The sequence below is a fragment of the Bufo bufo genome, chromosome 5, assembly GCF_905171765.1.
Source record: "Bufo bufo chromosome 5, aBufBuf1.1, whole genome shotgun sequence".
Classification (NCBI taxonomy): Eukaryota; Metazoa; Chordata; class Amphibia; order Anura; family Bufonidae; genus Bufo; species Bufo bufo.
The window spans coordinates 72,697,036-72,716,232 of NC_053393.1; the positions used below are offsets into that span (position 1 = coordinate 72,697,036).

Genomic DNA, 19,197 nt, shown 5'->3' on the forward strand with positions numbered 1-19,197 from the left:
AAACAGCTGATGGGTGGGGTGCCAGGTGTCAGACCCCCACTGATCCGATATTTATGATAGATTGTGAGTGCCTGTGGGCAGGGGTGACCAATGAGGCCAGGTGAGGCGATCGCCTCAGGTAGGTGCAAAAGGGGGGCAGCGGAAGGGCCATGGGCAATGAGCGTTTCAGTTTTCACCTCAGGCAGCAGAAAGGCTAGGTGCACCCCTGCCTGTGGGGACAGGGCCTGATGTTGGGCACATTCTGTGCAGCATATCCATTACAGGAATATATTCTCTAGTGTGAACAGTGCCTTGTTTTTTTCCCCTTGCACAGGAAGCGAGATTATGAAGGATTTCTATGCACGCTGCTGCTTCCTCCTGAGTCACGGAGTTCGGTATTTGCACTACGAGCCTTCAATGTAGAGCTGTCACAGGCAGGTATTCCAGTCTCGTGTGCTCATCTTTATGTCTTGTGCTTGGGGTGCCGACCTGCAGGGGGCATTATTGGACTTGTAGTTCTCAAGACCGACACCAAAATGCACCCCTGGTTACATTTAGAGGAACTGAGTTTGTATAGGATAGGACCGGAATCATCCACCTCCAGCACTACCGCTGCTGTGAAACTACAACTCCCAGCATGCATATCTACTTGGCTGTTCTTGTAACTCTCATAGAAGTGAAAGGAGGATTCTGGGAGTTGTAGTTCCTGGACAGCTGGAGTGCCAGAGGTTGCTGATCCCTGGCATAGGACACCAATGTCATATTGGGGGGCTTAGGCCTCTTTCACACTTGCGTTGTTGGGATCCGGCATGCACTTCCGTTGCCGGAGGTGCCCGCCGGATCCGGAAAAACGCAAGTGTACTGAAAGCATTTGAAGACGGAACCATCTTCCAAATGCGTTCAGTGTTACTATGGCAGCCAGGACGCTATTAAAGTCCTGGTTGCCATAGTAGTAGTGGGGAGCGGGGGAGCAGTATACTTACAGTCTGTGCGGCTCCCGGGCGCTCCAGAATGACGTCAGAGCGCCCCATGCGCATGGATGACGTGTCCAATGCGATCACATGATCCATGCGCTTGGGGCGCCCTGACGTCACTCTGGAGCGCCCGGGGAGCCGCACGGACGGTAAGTATGCTGCTCCCCCGCTCCCCACTACACTTTACCATGGCTGCCAGGACTTTAGCGTCCCGGCAGCCATGGTAACCACTCTGAAAAAGCTAAATGTCGGCTCCGGCAATGCGCCGAAACGACGTTTAGCTTAAGGCCGGATCCGGATCAATGCCTTCCAATGGGCATTAATTCCGGATCCGGCCTTGCGGCAAGTGTTCCGGATTTTTGGCCGGAGCAAAAAGCGCAGCATGCTGCGGTATTTTCTCCGGCCAAAAAACGTTCCGTTCCGGAACTGAAGACATCCTGATGCATCCTGAACGGATTTCTCTCCATTCAGAATGCATTAGGATAATCCTGATCAGTATTCTTCCGGCATAGAGCCCCGACGACGGAACTCTATGCCGGAAGACAATAACGCAAGTGTGAAAGAGCCCTTAGACTCGTACACGGCTGCCGATCTGTTGGAAGAGACTGCGAAGCTTGGGTGAGCTCTGTGACATCGCGCCCATCGGTCACATGACCTTTGTGCGGCTCAGTCCTATTCAAGTGAATGGCATTTAGCCTCAATACAGCGCAGCCGCTATACAGTGTACGCCAATGGGCCTGCTATGGTATTAAGTGGCCGCAGCAGACGGGCATCCGTCAGTCACCTTATTCAAGATCTGACTTTTCTCTGAAGGTGAAAGATTCGGTTTCTCAGAAGAACATCGGACTGATGAGGATGCAGTTCTGGAGAGAGACTATAGATGAGATCTACAATGAGAAACCTCCACATCAACCTGTAGCGCTTGAACTGTCCAAGGTATTTTCAGTTGCCGCTATATCTTACAATCACAGATGTGTACTTTGGTTGATGAACACCATGGAATATCGACGTCACCTACGGGCGGAACACAAGATGACGGCGATGGTGTGATTCACCCATGTCGCTGATTTCTGCGCTGTCCCTGATGGATCCTTTTCTGTGCATTCGCTAAACATGGTCACTTGTTGTTCAGCGCATGCGCACAACAGGAACCATCCAAAGACAGTGCGTAAATAGGTGAAGTGGGTAAATCACGTCACTGCCGCCATCTTACACCCCGTAGAGGGAGGCCCAGGGACCTTCTTCTTTGCGGCTGGGGAATGATATGGTGTGCGTACAGATGTATGTCACACCAAAACTAGATTACAGGATATTGAGAGAAAAATAATTTTTTTGGAAATAGACCAATCCCTTTAAAAGAGTTGTCGGGAGGGGGGGGGGGCTCCCCAGCTCAGCTCAGCTCAGCTCAGCTCAGCACCCCCTCTAATAGTCTAAACCGATGGGCGCTGCAAAGAGCATCTCCTAATCTAGCGTGCTTGTGTAGTCTGTGACTCTATTCTGTTTGCAAAAACAGGGAATCTAATCGGATGTCATTAAAGGAGTTATCCAACCCCTAAAATGCCTCCCTTACTGCCCGGGCCCCTCACACTGATTCTACCTTGCTCCCCGGCTCCTGTGTCACCTGCAATGCTAGCGAGGCTCGTCTCCGTTGCAGCCCTGCTATTGACTGCTCCCTCGTCACCGGAAGCGACGCGGGAATCGGGGAGCAAGGTAAGTGGAATCAGTGTGAGGGGCCCGGGCAGTAAGGGAGGCATTTTAGGGGTTGGATAACCCCTTTAAAAGTCAATGGTTCTGTTATACCAGTTGTGGATCCATTAAAGAGGACCCGTCGCCTCTCCTGACATGTCTGTTCTAGAAAACAAGTATTCCCAATGAAATATTCTTAAAACCTTGCATTGGACGGTTCCTCTGTTATTCCTCCTGAATGTTTACGAATAAATTGCCAGTTGGTTGTTACCATAACCCTATCAACTAGTCGTGTCCCTACACAGTCATCATTGATTAAATGGATACCACCTCCTATTTCCAGAGTGGGACCCCTGAAGTGACCGGAGATCAGCCGGCTCTCCAGCAGTAGCATAGAAGTGAATGAAGCGGTGGCTGTGCTTGCGTTGTGCGCTCTCCGTTTATTTCTATGGGACTTCCGAAAAATAGCAGAGCGCTCCCATAGCAGTGAACGGAGGGCGCGTGCTCAGTGTGCTCTCCTTCACTTTCAGGTGCCCGTTCTGGCAGTGGGACCTTCACCTGTCTGATATTGGTGGCATATTCTAGCAATATGCCACCAATGTCAAAGATGAGACAACCCCCTTTAAGGAAGGGCAGTGTGAATAGAGCCTTATTGTCTGCAGTCTGTATAGATGTAAAAATGCCATCCATCCTGTTTTAGGACTAATAAAGGTCTTTTTTGTTATTAGGCTGTTCAGAGGCATAAACTGACAAAACGATGGCTGAGCCGAGTTATCGATGAGCGGGTGAGATGTCCCCTTTCCTCTGGTCTCTCCATACCTGGCATAGTCTTGGGCCTTGTTCACATTCACTGGGATCCTCATTTGTAGAGTTTTTATTTTTTAATTTTTTTTATTTTTTTTTATACAGGATAGCTAGAGGTGTATGCAGTCAGGATACCCCGGCAGAATCCATTGGACCCATTATAAGTCAGTGGGGTCCTTTCTGTGACTGATCCGGAGCTGTGCATTGATTTCCATTTATAACATGCAAATTTAGGCTCCCATTGGCCATCACGGACGGGCAGGGTGTTGGCCGCACGCGGCAGCCTCATTGCTCCCGCTATTCGGAAACGCAAGCTAAAGCTGACCATACATGTTGCAGATTCAAAACGCAGAGAAATGCAGACATATCAGGTTGTCCACCATGACGATCTTGTCCATGGTGTAGGTATAAAACATGGGGTGCCATCTAGCAGGTACGAGAGTTCCCCCACCTTCTTGTAGATGGCGCTCCTAGGTCTAGAAGGGCTTAGAGATTCAGAGATCATCATAACGCTCGTGAACTGGACAATGATAAATCTTTGATTCCAGACTGAGTATAAAACGCTCACAGTCCTGCCAATGTGCAGCAGTTGCAACCCATTCATATTCTAGACCCTTTCTTGATCTTAAACTGGTCCTGCAGATTAGATGGACTGTATGTTGACTGCACTTGCCAAATTCAGCAGGACTGTTCGGCCATCTGTGTATTGTGGCCTCTCAGTTCTTCCCCCAACGGCAGATGTCCGAGGAGATGAGGATTGGGCAGTTCGATTTCATCATGCCCGATCCATTTGTTCTCTGAATATAAACTGCTGCTAGAGGTGCCTATCAATGGCTTACTCTATTTTCCCTTTTGAGAATACATGCATGCTCGGCTGTGCGTGTAGGTGCATAAGGCGGGCTCATGCTTGGCACTTTTGTTCAAGATAGGAGCTGGCACTACTGTGATAAATCCCAAATCCCATGGCGGTATAAAGCTATATGGCAGGACTACCCAACGTCGGTATATGGTGGTGCTCTGTGCACAAGTACATTATAAATCCTCCAAAAGAATGCGAAGATTGTCACTCGCCAAATGCAAAAAATCTTCAGGTTATACAAGATGTGGACAAAGACAGAGCGACGGCCGTGTGCTACCTGCTCTTCATCTGGCCTTTGATTAGCACTTGTGTTCGCTCACATATATCCTGCACATCACTTAGAACGCCGGATGTTAAAGGGAATCTGTCAGTAGCATATTAGCAAATTTTGTTTTTTTTATGAATCCATGTGTAATAAAGTACCTTATATCCATATGTCTTGTTCTTTTTATTCTGTGTCTTGTCATTTCTTCAAAAAAACGCTTTTTATGATATTCAAATGAAGCTGTAAGGAGCCCAGAGGGGCGTTATTCTTTGTCCACGGTGCCCAGGAACGCCCCTCTCTGAAGTACCGTGCCCGCCTAAATTTGAAAACTAATAACTCCTCCAAGATCGCCTAAATCGCCTCCCAGAGGCGAGGCTAAGTGCAAGACCCCCCCCCAGCGCCGCGCTCTGCGGCAAACACCCCCGATCCTCCTCGGAGTGACGGCGATTGCCTGCGCGATGATAAGACGACTGAGGAAACAGCGAACATGTCACTGGGATCGGCGCATGCCCAGTGGCGCTGTTGAAGCTGTTGCCCTCAGTCGCCGGCACTGCGCCTGCGCGGGATTTCGAAAACAGGCGAGAGGAGGATCGGGGGTGTTTGCCGCAGAGCGCAGCGCTGGGGGGGGGGGGGGGCACTTAGCCTCGCCTCTGGGAGGCGATTTAGGCGATCTTGCAGGAGTTATTAGTTTTCAAATTTAGGCGGGCACGGCACTTCAGAGGGGCGTTCCTGGGCACCGTGGACAAAGAATAACGCCCCTCTGGGCTCCTTACAGCTTCATTTGAATATCATAAAAAGCGTTTTTTTGAAGAAATGACAAGACACAGAATAAAAAGAACAAGACATATGGAAATAAGGTACTGTATATTCCTGCGTATAAGACTACTTTTTAACACATGAAAATCTTCTCAAAAGTCGGGGGTCGTCTTATACGCCGGGTATGGCGGGCGCTGCAGTGCCGGGACGTCCGATTTATCAACAGAGAGAGCCCGGGCTATTGCCTTGTATCCCCAGCAGCTGAGAGCTGCGATGTAACCCACGGCATATGCCCCCCCGCGCTGTACCTTGTATGCCTCCCCCTGCTCTGTACCTTGTATGCTCCTTGTACCGCCATCCTCCCGGCCGCTCGCATCTCGCTCCTACGCATGTGCGAGATTTCATGCGGCGAGCGTGGATACACGGGATCCTCACGGCCGCTCGCATCTCTCTCCTGCGCATGTGCGAGATCTCCGTGCGGCGTATCTAAGTGCGGCGCAGATGTGCATATGTGAATGTGAATATGAAGAATAACATAACAAAAACATGTTCAGGGTATAGGTGGCACATGTTTAGGGTCTGGGAGGCAGGGAGGGAGGACAAGGAAGGTGGTGGGATGCAGGGATGGTGGTGATACCATGGGATGGCGGTGGTACCTAGGGATGGTGGTGGGATGCAGGGATGGCAGTGGTATCTAGGGATGGTGGTGGGATGCAGGGATGGCGGTGGGATGCAGGGATGGCGGTGGGATGCAGGGATGGTGGTGGGATGCAGGGATGGCAGTGGTATCTAGGGATGGTGGTGGGATGCAGGGATGGCAGTGGTATCTAGGGATGGTGGTGGGATGCAGGGATGGCAGTGGTATCTAGGGATGGTGGTGGGATGCAGGGATGGCAGTGGTATCTAGGGATGGTGGTGGGATGCAGGGATGGTGGTGGGATTCAAGGATGGCAGAGGTACCCAGGGATGGTGGTGGGATGCAGTAATGTACTGCTGTGTGTTGAAAAAGGGGTAGTCTTATACGGCGAGTATATCCCAAACTCTATATTTTCAGTGTAAAAGTTGGGGGTCGTCTTATACGCCGGCATATACGGTACTTTATTACACATGGATTCATTAAAAAATTTTTTTGCTAATATGCTAGTGACAGATTCCCTTTAGAAAGCACCGGATAGAAAAAGCTGCATGCTGTGCTTTACTGTCTGGCGCTATCAGCCTGGAGACCAGGGATTGGCCACCTCCGGCACTCCAGCTGTTCTGAAACTACAACTCCCAGAATCCTCCTTTCCCCTTCCTGGGAGTTACAAGTACAGACTAAGGCTTCTTTCACATTAGCGTTGGTATTGTCCGGCAGGGGAACATACTAATGCTTGCAGACGTGAGCTGTCGGAAGTCCGCTCTGGCCCCATTCACTATAATGGGGATGGGCCGGAGATGCGGTCGCAGCACGGCGGACAAGCATCCGAAGTCGATTAGCATAATACTTTGTTTGAATACTGTACGAAGCGAGCGCTCTGTACAGTATTAGAATGTATTGGCTCAGATGAGCCAAAGTTATTACTTCGGGTAATAACTTCAGAAATTAATTTCTACTGTAAAAAAAACATTTCCCAAACTCTGGTTCGGTTCCAAGTGGTACCTTGGAACTGAACTAGAGTTCGGGAAATGTTTTTTTTACAGTAGAAATTAATTTCTGAAGTTATTACCCGAAGTAATAACTTTGGCTCATCTGAGCCAATACATTCTAATACTGTACAGAGCGCTCGCTCCGTACAGTATTGAAACAAAGTTTTATGCGAATCAACTTCAGATGTTTCATCCGAAGTCTATTCGCTCATCCCTAGTCATAATCATCATGTTCTTTATTGCAGGCGTTGAGGAACAATGCTGCCACCTAGTGGATTCTGCTAATATAACAAAATACGGACAGAAAACTCAGGAGTAGTCTATTGTAAAATTCCATTTATTCTTACCAAAGGATTTCTAGCAACATTACATACCATTTTTACAGTCTGAAAAGCCATTTTCAAGGCAGGATTCTTGGAAGTAAATGTGGTGACTCCTATAAAATATTAGTAAATCCGTGCGTTACTACAGTTTTCCCCAGAAGCCCATTAGGCCTCTTTCACACGGGCGAGTATTCCGCGTGGGTGCAATGCGTGACGTGAACGCATTGCACCCGCACTGAATCCTGACCCATTAATTTTAATGGGGCTGTGGAAATCGTATTGCCCGACGCCCGGGACATGCAGTTCCGGGCAGGTAGTTTGTTCAGTAGCTTAGCCCTGCTGCGGGCAAGTAGCAGGGCTGAGATAGCTTTGTTTACCGGACGCAGTGGATCGGCGACTAGCTTGGCGTGGAGAGGCGTTCCCATGTTTGACGCTTTAAGTTAAAATATACCATCGGATTGGAGAAAACTCAGATCCGATGGTATATTCTAAACCCGAGGTGTTCCCATGGTGATGGGGACGCACCTCTGACAGGGCGCTGCCTCCGCGGCACCTGAGGGGTTAATTGCGCGGACGGCAGTTCCCTGTCAGAGGTCGGGTGCTGGGAATGTTTCTACAATGTTTTGCATTGGTGGGCAGTGCACCCCCCCCCCTTCCCAGTATTAAAATCATTGGTGGGCAGTGAAATACCGCCCCAACAGAACCAGATACCACAATGCAGCACAATATACTGCCCCAACAGAACCAGATACCACAATGCAGCACAATATACTGCCCCAACAGAACCAGATACCACAGTACAGCACAATATACTGCCCCAACAGAACCAGATACCACAGTGCAGCACAATATACTGCTCCAACAGAACCAGATACCACAATGAAGCACAATATACTGCCCCAACAGAACCAGATACCACAGTGCAGCACAATATACTGCCCCAACAGAACCAGATACCACAATGAAGCACAATATACTGCCCCAACAGAACCAGATACCACAGTGCAGCACAATATACTGCCCCAACAGAACCAGATATCACAGTGCAGCACAATATACTGCCCCAACAGAACCAGATATCACAGTGCAGCACAATATACTGCCCCAACAGAACCAGATACCACAGTGCAGCACAATATACTGCTCCAACAGAACCAGATACCACAGTGCAGCACAATATACTGCCCCAACAGAACCAGATATCACAGTGCAGCACAATATACTGCCCCAACAGAACCAGACACCACAGTGCAGCACAACATACTGCTCCAACAGAACCAGATACCACAGTGCAGCACAATATACTGCCCCAACAGAACCAGATACCACAGTGCAGCACAATATACTGCCCCAACAGAACCAGATATCACAGTGCAGCACAACATACTGCCCCAACAGAACCAGATACCACAGTGCAGCACAATATACTTCCCCAACAGAACCAGATACCCCAGTACAGCACAATATACTGCTCCAACAGAACCAGATACCACAGTGCAGCACAATATACTGCCCCAACAGAACCAGATACCACAGTGCAGCACAATATACTGCCCCAACAGAACCAGATATCACAGTGCAGCGCAGTATACTGCCCCAACAGAACCAGATACCACAGTGTAGCACAATATACTGCCCCAACAGAACCAGATACTACAGTGCAGCACAGTATACTGCCCCAACAGAACCAGATATCACAGTGCAGCACAATATACTGCCCCAACAGAACCAGATACCACAGTGCAGCACAGTATACTGCCCCAACAGAACCAGACACCACAGTGCAGCGCAGTATACTGCCCCAACAGAACCAGACACCACAGTGCAGCGCAGTATACTGCCCCAACAGAACCAGATACCACAGTGCAGCACAATATACTGCCCCAACAGAAACAGATACCACAGTGCAGCGCAGTATACTGCCCCAACAGAAACAGATACCACAGTGCAGCACAATATACTGCCCCAACAGAAACAGATACCACAGTGCAGCGCAGTATACTGCCCCAACAGAACCAGACACCACAGTGCAGCACAATATACTGCCCCAGCAGAACCAGATACCACAGTGCAGCACAATATACTGCCCCAACAGAACCAGATACCACAGTGCAGCACAGTATACTGCAGCCGCCGACCAGGTGCATAATTAATGCTGAGAGCATCAGATTATTATGTACACGACCGAGAGCCATGAGGACATCGGCCCACGGGGAGATTTCCCTGTAGGGTCTATGACCAGTCTGCCCCTTCTTATTCCTGTATGCTGTTCTATACGCTAAATTTCCATGCAATAGAATTGCGCAATTTTTTATATAAATGATTTTTGCTATTAAATGAGACGGTTCGTTCCGTTGCATTTTTCTATGAAAGGATTCTTGGGGGGGGGGGGGGGGGTGTTCTATTTTCTTGGAATATACATGTATGGCCTATACCCTTGAAAGGGGCTCTTAAAAGACACATCCAAAACTGCTTAGTTGAAGTGGTCATGTATACTATGTAATGCTCCCAAATAAATCCGCCTTAACGTCTCTGTCCTGCATGAGAACAGGAAACATTTCCATCAGTAAGTGGCACATACAGAGAGAAATAGGAAGTGCTGCGGCTCCCTTGTACTGACTGGCAGCAGACGCACCCCTCCGATCCATCCAGGAACAATACGAACCTCATACCTGTAATGGCAGGTCATCCCATTTATCTAAAGGAACTGCAGTAGAAAGACAGTGACACATGGTGGCGCTATAGGCTTTCAAACCATGTCTGTATGTAAGAGACAATATTAATAGAAAATGTTCCTCCAGAGCCTAAATCTCAGCACTGGCGTCTATGTTCACAGATTGCCAGACCATAGAAAGTGACCAGATGGCCGCCGCCTTATCTTACCATTGTGATCATTGTGTTAAACCACCACAGCTAGTAATGTTCTTCTCACTGCTCGATGTGCTGTAACCTGGATGCATGAAATCCTCCCTAGACGTGTTCTCTCCATTCACACTTTCCGTAGAAGGGACATTACTAGAGAACATGTGAGGAGCCGCAGACATTGCCAGTTAGGCCAGCATCACAATGTGTCCTCCATTTTGTATTTTTCTCTCGATATTAGGAGAAGAACCTGGATGATCGGGCCTATCGAACCATAAAAGAGCTGGAGACCTATGCAGAAAACACCCAAAGTTCCTTGCTCTACTTGACCTTGGAGACTCTTGGTAGGTCCTGGAAGTCTTCCTGCAGATTTAACTTGTGCCAAAGACATCCCACCTTTATGCGGGTGTTACTAGAACGCCCTTCTCAGAAGGAGGCCGTCCAGCGACCACATATACCGGCTGCAGGGAAAATGGCGTGCTCCAGACTAAGGGCTCATGCACACAAGCGTATTTTCTTTCCGTGTCCGTTCCATTTTATTTTATTCTTTTATTTATTTTTGCAGGCCAATTGAAATGAATGGTTCTGCATACGGTCCGCAAAAATATTCATTTCAATTGGCCTGCAAAAATAAATAAATACAGAAGTTATTCCGTGTGCATTCCGTTTCCGTATGTCCATATTTCCGTTCCGCAAAATAATACAACATGTCCTATTATTGTCCACATTATGGACAATAATAAGACTGTTCTATTAGGGGCCAGCTGTTCCATTTCGCAAAATAGGGAATGCACACGGACATCATTTTTTATTTTTTTATTTTTTTTGTGGATCCGTTTTTTCTGCTGACTGCAAAATACATACTGTCATGTGCATGAGACCTAAAAGAAGTTGTGTAGGTGCCATTGGCTCCTAAACTGAAACAGGAATCCTTCTCTCTTTCTGCTTCTTACATCTGATATTCAACTTTGAACCTTAAAGGGGTTGTTCAGTATTTTAATCTTGATGGCTTGTCCTGCGGATAGGTCATCTTTATTATATTGGCAACAACCACTACACAGTGGACTGAGCCTTTGTAGCACATTTTTACATGATACATAAGGCTTTTTATAAAAATTTTCTTTTTTTTTTTTACAGTATAGCTTTTTATTTATTAAAGGGGTTGGCCTATGTCATACATTGATGGCATATCCCCAGAAAGTGGGATCTGCACCGATTTCTAGAACAGAGCTTGCAAAGTAAAGGAAAGCAGTCTGCGCATGTGTGGCTGCCCTCCATTCATTTTTGTGGAAGTGGCAAAAATAGCTGTTCGATGCGCTCGGCTATTTTCAGAAGACCCATAGAAATTAATAGGAAGCGCACCGCGCAAGCGCAGCCACCACTCCATTCACTTTTATGGGGCTGACCGAAATAGCCAAGCCAGCTCTTGGCTATTTTCATCAGTCTCATAGAAAAGAATGGAGGGTGGCTGCGCATGCACGGTCCGCTCTCCTTCACCTTGTTGGCTCCGCACCCTATCCGACATTGGTAGCATAGCCTAGCGATACGCCACCAATTTATTAGATGGGCCAACCCCTTTAAATATGCAAAGGGACTCCAATATTATGTATAGTTTCATGTGAATAGAACGACTGACATAGCAGATCTGCATCTGCTAAGACCCAGCACCTCGGTTCTGGTCGAGAACACTGGACCATCACGTGATAGCAGAGTCCAGTAGTACAGCCCTGCTCCGCGCGTCCTACGCGCACAGCCCTGCTCCGCGCGTCCTACGCGCACAGCCCTGCTCCGCGCGTCCTACGCGCACAGCCCTGCTCCGCGCGTCCTACGCGCACAGCCCTGCTCCGCGCGTCCTACGCGCACAGCCCTGCTCCGCGCGTCCTACGCGCACAGCCCTGCTCGCCTTTAGGAGCTGCAATGCGGCAGGAGGGCTGGTTGCAAATATTGACTAGTCTGTAAATTCTTGCCCTCATTGGCAACTATTTTGGTCCCCATCTGGAGCTTTGAAATGTTGTATTACTCAAAGCTATTCAGATGAAAGGGGGAACATGTAATAAAATGAGTGGGAGCCACTACATCCTGAGGCTGTCTATGCCAATGGGGCAAATGGAAAGGGTTTGTCCTGTTGGCATCTCTTGACTTGCATTTTTTTTATACAATGGGGGCCTATATGACATCTGCCACTATTGGTGACCTACTGACAGGAGGATCAAAGAGTATGTGAACAGAACCTTACAGGAGCTGTGTCAGGACAGCGGTGGCTCAGTAGTACATTGTTATCCATTTGTAGACCCCAGAGAGGAGACTCCTAGATAGTGCTATTACACAGCATTATAAATCAATAGAATGCTGTGTCATCCTTTTAGTGGAATGGATGTCAGGACGGGACCTCCCGCTGACATACGCTGCGAGTTTAACGCATTTCGCTCGCTCATGTGTCTCTGGCCTAAGGGGGCAATTCAGTGTCTTCTACTTACTGGTGGTCTTGTATTTTAGAGGTAAATGCTCTGCAATAAGTAAATCTATCCTAAATCCCCTTGCATATGAGCCTGTGTCATGCTGCGGGTCCGCAGCGCAGCTCCTGGCCTAACCTCCCAGCACTGCCCGGGTCACATAGCATTATATTGATTTATGATGCCATGTAACCCTTACAGTTCTGGAATGTATTAGATGACCCTGACATAATGCTGTCACTATTATCCAATACATTCCAGACCTCTAAGGCTTACATTGCATAATAAATCAAATCAATATAATGCTATGTGACCCCGGCAGTGCTGGGAGGTCAGGCCGGGAGCAGCGTGACACACTCTCGTCTGCAAGGGGCCTAAATTGACAATCTGCAATGTTTGATTTGGAGCAGATCATTCAGTGTGTAGACAACGTTTATTTTTCACGAACAGATGAACATACACACACGTATATATCCACACTTATTTCTCGTGGTTCCTTGTACTTTTACCATAATCTTTATACACTGCAAAAAAAACTAAGATAGACCAGAACCTGCAAAGAATGTGATAAAAAGGGTACAAATAGCAGCACTCTGCCATGCGCTAAGACACATGCAGACACTCATAACATGCTGAGCATGCATCGGTGGTCGGGGCTTAGACCCATCTCGCCTTAGTAACAGTTGGGGTTCTGCCACAAAAAAATATTCAGCATTTTTCAAACCAGCACATGGATCTGAATACTTTAGTAATTGCATGGAATTAAAAAAGGAGTATAGCCACAGAGCTATTCAATGAAATATATCTGTATAGGGCCACCTGTTTGTCCTTTTTGTCATTTCTCCGTCCACTTCAACTGCCACCAGACATAACTTCTGTTAGAATCTGTGGCAGTGACAAGAAAAGAGTGACAACAACAATGACATGCCCCATGAGAAAGGACTTGCGCCCTGAGCTGGCAGCTTCCAATGCATGGAGGGATCTCTGGATCCATGTGTGAGGTACAGGGCTGGTTCTAGCTTTGTTCGAAAGATGATGTCATGTACTATGTGATTCATTTTTTTTTCATCAATTATGGAGTAATCACATTAAAGGCGATGTGCACCTTCAGAGGCAATTTTTATTTTTTTTATTATTGCATTGTACTCATTCTGGGCTAAAAAAAAAATTTCAACTGGTTTTTATTAAAAATATTGAACCGTTCTTTAACAAAGGGTTAACTGTCTAGCAGGGTGACTGGTACTTTCACTTTGTGCCTAATAACCCTTATCTCTAATTTACTGATAGGTCATAAACACTTATTTAAGCCACATTCTTATCAGTAAGACGAGGATTGAGCTAAAATTAGTGTTTATAATGTCAGAGAGCAGAGAAAAAAATTCAGATTCCTCGATTAGAGCATCTCAGCCCTGTACAGAAAAAAGGGCTCTATATTTGTAATAAAGACCAATTAAATTTTTTTATTTTTATCTCCAAATAAGTACAACACAATAAAAAAAAAAATAATATGTCCCCCCAAAGGTGTACATAGCTTTTAAGTTTTGTTGCAGTCCATGAGAGTTGTTCAATGTGACAATGTTGTCCTCGGACCAGAAAACGGTGTGCACCCCTGTTTATGCGTGTGACCATATATTTTCCTTCTATCGTGTTGCAGGTGTCCAGGACGTTCACGCAGACCATGCCGCCAGCCACATAGGGAAAGCGCAAGGCATCATCACCTGTCTCAGAGCTGCTCCATTTCACAGCAGTAAGCGCCAGGTCTTCCTCCCTGTTGACATTTGCATTCTTGTAAGTGATCCAACCGCCAGACTGTCGAGTGCATTGTCAAAATGTATGTCTAACGCAACGCCGTTTCCTTTCTGTTCAGCAGTATATACTTTGATTTTCTACTTTTCCGCCGCCGTTCCTGTAATAGAATGCTGCCTTAGACATTTTTCCTCAATTATTTTTTTCTCTCCATTTTCTAAAGTGGTTGTCAGAGCAACAAAACTGCAAAAGCGTACTCGCCATAATAATTTGTGAATGAAAGCTCTCTTCATTACCGTCTGCTCTGTCTGGATTTTCTGCAACATAGACTAATTTGTTAACCCCTTTCTGGCCGTGGCTCACATTTATGGCTTAGCCCTGGGCTCCATGTATGTACGAACAAATGTGCGCAGTTTTGATCTGTGTCTCCTAAACTTCTTATTCTCCATCGTGCTGAATTTCCATCCCCTCTTCATACGTAGTTGTGTTTTCAGTTGAATTTTGGGTAAATTGTGAAGAGAAAAAGTGCCTTTAATAACTTATGGATAGAAGATCTGCATTAGTCCACTGGCTGTGTTATCAGCACTGGGTTCACGCAGTATAATACTTGAGCACCAAGTGTAGCAACTAGGAACTGTGAGAGTGTGGGGGGCACAAATAGTGGTGTACATATGCAGGGAAGCTGCCCACCTCGGCCGTCCTCACCAGGCCGAAGCCCCCTGCCCCATTTGCAGCCACCACCATGCTTATAGCTGCCCAGCTCTGAATCCTCGTTCTGCAAATGGCAGGGGGAGCAGCTGCAGCATCTCCTCTCCTACACAGCGCCACATACCTCTTACATCCAGTGATGTCTCCTCTGATGTAGACGTTCGCTTTCCTCATCTTCTCCATTCAGACCAGACCGCCACGATGATTTTTCAGCCGTCTCTCGTCTCTGCAGAGATTGACAAACAGACATTAGTTTCCCACTTTTCCATCATCTTCACATCTTCTGCCACTCCCAATACTGTGCTCCCCAATACTATACTGCTGAAACAGTTCCCCTGAAAATACTAGTACCAAACAGATGGTGCCCCCTTCAATAATTATTGGCACACAGTGCCCTAAGCAATAACCGTGCCCAGCTAATAGTATAAATATAATGTCCCCCAAAAATAATTGTGCCAAGCTGATACTGTGCCAGGGTTCCCACCACAGTAATAGTGCTCCCCCAAAACTCCACCAATAGAAATAATTCTCTGCCAGAGCACACTTAGTAGTAATAATGCCCCCATAGTGCCCATACTAGTAATTATGTTCCCCATAGCCCCCCAGTAGTAAAGCTGACCATAATGCCCCCTAGTAGTAATAATTCTCCTTATAATATGACAGTACAAGAAATACCCCCTCTTAGTGCCCGCATTTGAGCTAATGTCCCCATAATGTATGCCAGTATAAAATGCTTCATCTTAGTGCCCCTATAATGTGCCAGTATAAAATGCCCCATCTTGCTCCTCTCCCCCCTAATGTGGCAGTAAAAAATGCCCCTATTGTGCCACCAGATGTCTCCATAGTGCTCCTCTCCCCCATAGTGCCCCCCATAATGTGCCAGTAAAAAATGCCCCTTTAGTGCCACCAGATGCCCCCATAGTGCTCCTCTCCCCCATAATGTGCCGGTAGTTGGACATGCGCATTGCCACTCCATTCATTTCTATGGGACTGCCAGAGATAGCTGAGCACAGTGTTTGGTTACTTCTGGTGCCCCACAGAATTTAAGTGTAGCTGCAGTGCCCATGCTTGACCACCACTTTTTTCAAACGGGGGATACGGGTCCCCTGTTCTCATGATCATTGGGGCTCCCAGCAGTTGGACTCACACATATCTTACAGTTGTCTTACTTATCGCAACCAAAATACACCTTAAAATAAAAACATGTAAAATGTTATTTATTCATGAGTGTGCGCTTACAAGGGATTGTCCGACATGTCTATGTTGTCTGGTAGGGCACACGGATATCGTAGCGTAGGTTCCCCCTGCTTGATACCCCCTCTATGGGGTAGAATGGAGAGCAGCTCCCCTTCCATGTATTACAGATACTGCTATTCATCTGAATATCCGCCATGTCCTGCTATATTTCCCCTATAGCGGGCGGTTGTTCTCATATAGAATGCAGCTGGTGAAGCCAATGTGAACACGGGCATGCAGCATCAATAACAAACCTATTCCTCAGTTTTTCTGCAAAATTGGTTCAGTAAACTGAATGACGGAGCAAATGATGAGAGAACTGGCATTACCAGTAGATGGGTGACTATCGAATAAAAGCCCTTTAATGGTTTTCATATGAAATCTATAGTCTGCTGAATTCAAGACACCATTAGGGCACGATCCCATGAACGTGTGATGCCTGTTGCCATATTGCGGATTGCATTTGCGGATCTGCAATACACGGGCACCGTTCCGTGGCCATTCCGCATCACGGATGCGGACCCATATATTTTAATGGGTTCGCAAATAAGGAGATGCGGAACGGAACACTACGGAGTGCTTTCTGGGGTTCCGTTCCGTGCCTCTGCTCCGCAAAAAGATAGAACTTGCTCTTTCTTTTTGCGGAACGGAAGGATCGCGGACCCATTCAAGTGAATGCGTCTGCGATCCCCATGCGCCTGCCCCACGGACGGTGCCCTTGCATTGCGGACCTCAATTTGTGGTCCACAGCACGGGCTTCACACGTTCGTGTGAACGAGCCCTTATATTGAGAAAATGGCACGTTATCTGCCATCACAAGTGACTGACGTGGCAGAGATGCCTCCTGTGACGCCACACCTGCTCATCTTTCTCCATTCTGCTATAAGTAGGTGTTATTGCTGGAATCACTTCTTCATAACACAGAACCTGATGATTCCCCAGAGGTGAGTGGCGTTACACAGGCACCGCTTATCTCTTCCTGCATAAGAGGTCTTTAGTAGGAAGTCTCCTCGGCCAACCTTCACTGACACGTAGGATCCCCCTCTTTTTGAAAAGAGATTCTTCAGCAGCGGCTGTGTGTATGATACAGGGGTGTGCCCTGGCTGCTGCAGTGTGCTTCATTTTCCATGCAAAGTGTTAGTTCCAGCGCCCGGGGAGGGGATGCGGGGTGTCGTACTCTCAGCGATCGGATATTCAGGACCAATCCTGACTAGAGATGAGCGAATCGACTTCGGATGGTACATCTGAAGTTGATTCGCTAAAAACTTTGTTGTAATACTGTATTAGAATGTATTGTATCCGATGAGCCAAAGTTATTACTTCGCCAAGTCGCACAAGACTTTGTGTAGTAACTTCGGGAATTATTACTGTAAAAAACCTTGGCACTGAACTCTGGTTCGGTTCCAAGGTACCACTCGGAACCGCACCCGAGTTTGGTACCAAGGTTTTTCTACAGTAATAATTAATTGCCAAAGTTATTACACGAAGTCTCACCAGACTTCACGGTCTAATAACTTCGGCTCATCGGAGCCAATACATTCTAATACTGTACGGAGCGGGAACTCCATGCAGTATAACAACACAGTTTTTAGCGAATGGACTTTGGATGTACCATCCGAAGTCTATTCGCTCATCCCTAATCCTGGCGATAGGTTATCGATATCAGGAGCCTAGAAAACCCTGTTAAAATATATGCATGAGGCCTCCTTCACATACACAATTGTTAGCAGCAAAGTACCATGGCTAAGATTTTCTAAAGGGCCTGCGCCTAGAATTTGTCTAAAAAGTGATGCATTTTGGTGCAAATTGCCCTAAAATTGCTCTTAATTTTTTTTTCCTGCTCACTTGAAAAGGGAGCGTGGCCTGAAATGCAAGGTTTTGCACCAACATTGCGCCACAATCCTGTCAACCAATAGTTGGTACAGAGCTAGACAAAAGTGGTTTTAGCCTAAAGGGGTATTTTGGTTTCAGCAAATATTATTATAATATATTTTTAGATTATTTTTGTATAATGAAAAGTCTTCAATATCTCTGCTTGCTGTCATTTAATATGAGCCTTCATTGTTTACTTCCAGTGGATAAAAACCTGTCCTGGTCATGTGATGATCACACGAGGTGAACAGCTCGTTACAATACAGGTCTCAGAGCTGTGTCCTGTCATCTGCCAAGTACCTGTTTGGGCATCACATGACCAGGACGGATTTGTATCCACAGGCAGTTAACATTGAACGTTCATATTCAATGGCTGCAAGCAGAGATCTTGAAATCCATGAAGAATTGATGCTGAAATAAAACTGGAAAATTGTATTGTTATTACTCTATATTAAGTTAATTTATACAAAAAATTCTCCTTTAGGCTGAGTTCACACGGGCGAGTATTCCGCGCGGGTGCAATGCGGGAGGTGAACGCGTTGCACCCGCACTGAATCTGGACCCATTCATTTCTATGGGGCTGTGCACATGAGCTGTGATTTTCACGCATCACTTATGCGTTGCGTGAAAATCGCAGCATGCTCTATATTGTGCGTTTTCCACGCAACGCAGGCCCCATAGAAGTGAATGCAAGCAAGTGTGGATGCGGTGCGATTTTTCACGCACGGTTGCTAGGGGACGATCGGGATGGAGACCCGATCATTATTATTTTCTCTTATAACATGGTTATAAGGGGAAATAATAGCATTCTGAATACAGAATGCATAGTACAATAGCGCTGGAGGGGTTAAAAAAATAAAATAAAAAATTAAACTCGCCTTAATCTACTTGCTCGCGCAGCCCGGCATCTCTTCCGTCTTCATCTTAGCTGTGTGCAGGAAAAGGACCTGTGGTGACGTCACTCCGGTCATCACATGATCGATCACCATGGTAAAAGATCATGTGACGTACCATGTGATGACCGAAGTGACGTCATCAAAGGTCCTGT

At 46.9% G+C, this 19,197-nt stretch overlaps 1 protein-coding gene across 4 annotated transcripts in view; it reads left to right on the plus strand.

Annotated features, from left to right (window-relative positions):
• NDUFAF6 (NADH:ubiquinone oxidoreductase complex assembly factor 6) overlaps nt 1-19,197 on the plus strand; it is a 41,149-nt gene that overhangs the window by 7,758 nt on the left and 14,194 nt on the right. For 2 of the 4 annotated variants that reach the window (XM_040433261.1, XM_040433262.1), the window contains exons 2-6: nt 314-413; nt 1,767-1,889; nt 3,368-3,424; nt 10,376-10,478; nt 14,242-14,375. In XM_040433261.1, coding sequence (XP_040289195.1) covers nt 314-413; nt 1,767-1,889; nt 3,368-3,424; nt 10,376-10,478; nt 14,242-14,375 — 517 coding nt within the window. Of the gene's footprint in view, nt 1-313; nt 418-1,766; nt 1,890-3,367; nt 3,425-10,375; nt 10,479-14,241; nt 14,376-19,197 lie in introns of all 4 variants that reach the window. The other 2 variants (XM_040433263.1, XM_040433264.1) reach the window with 1 other exon arrangement.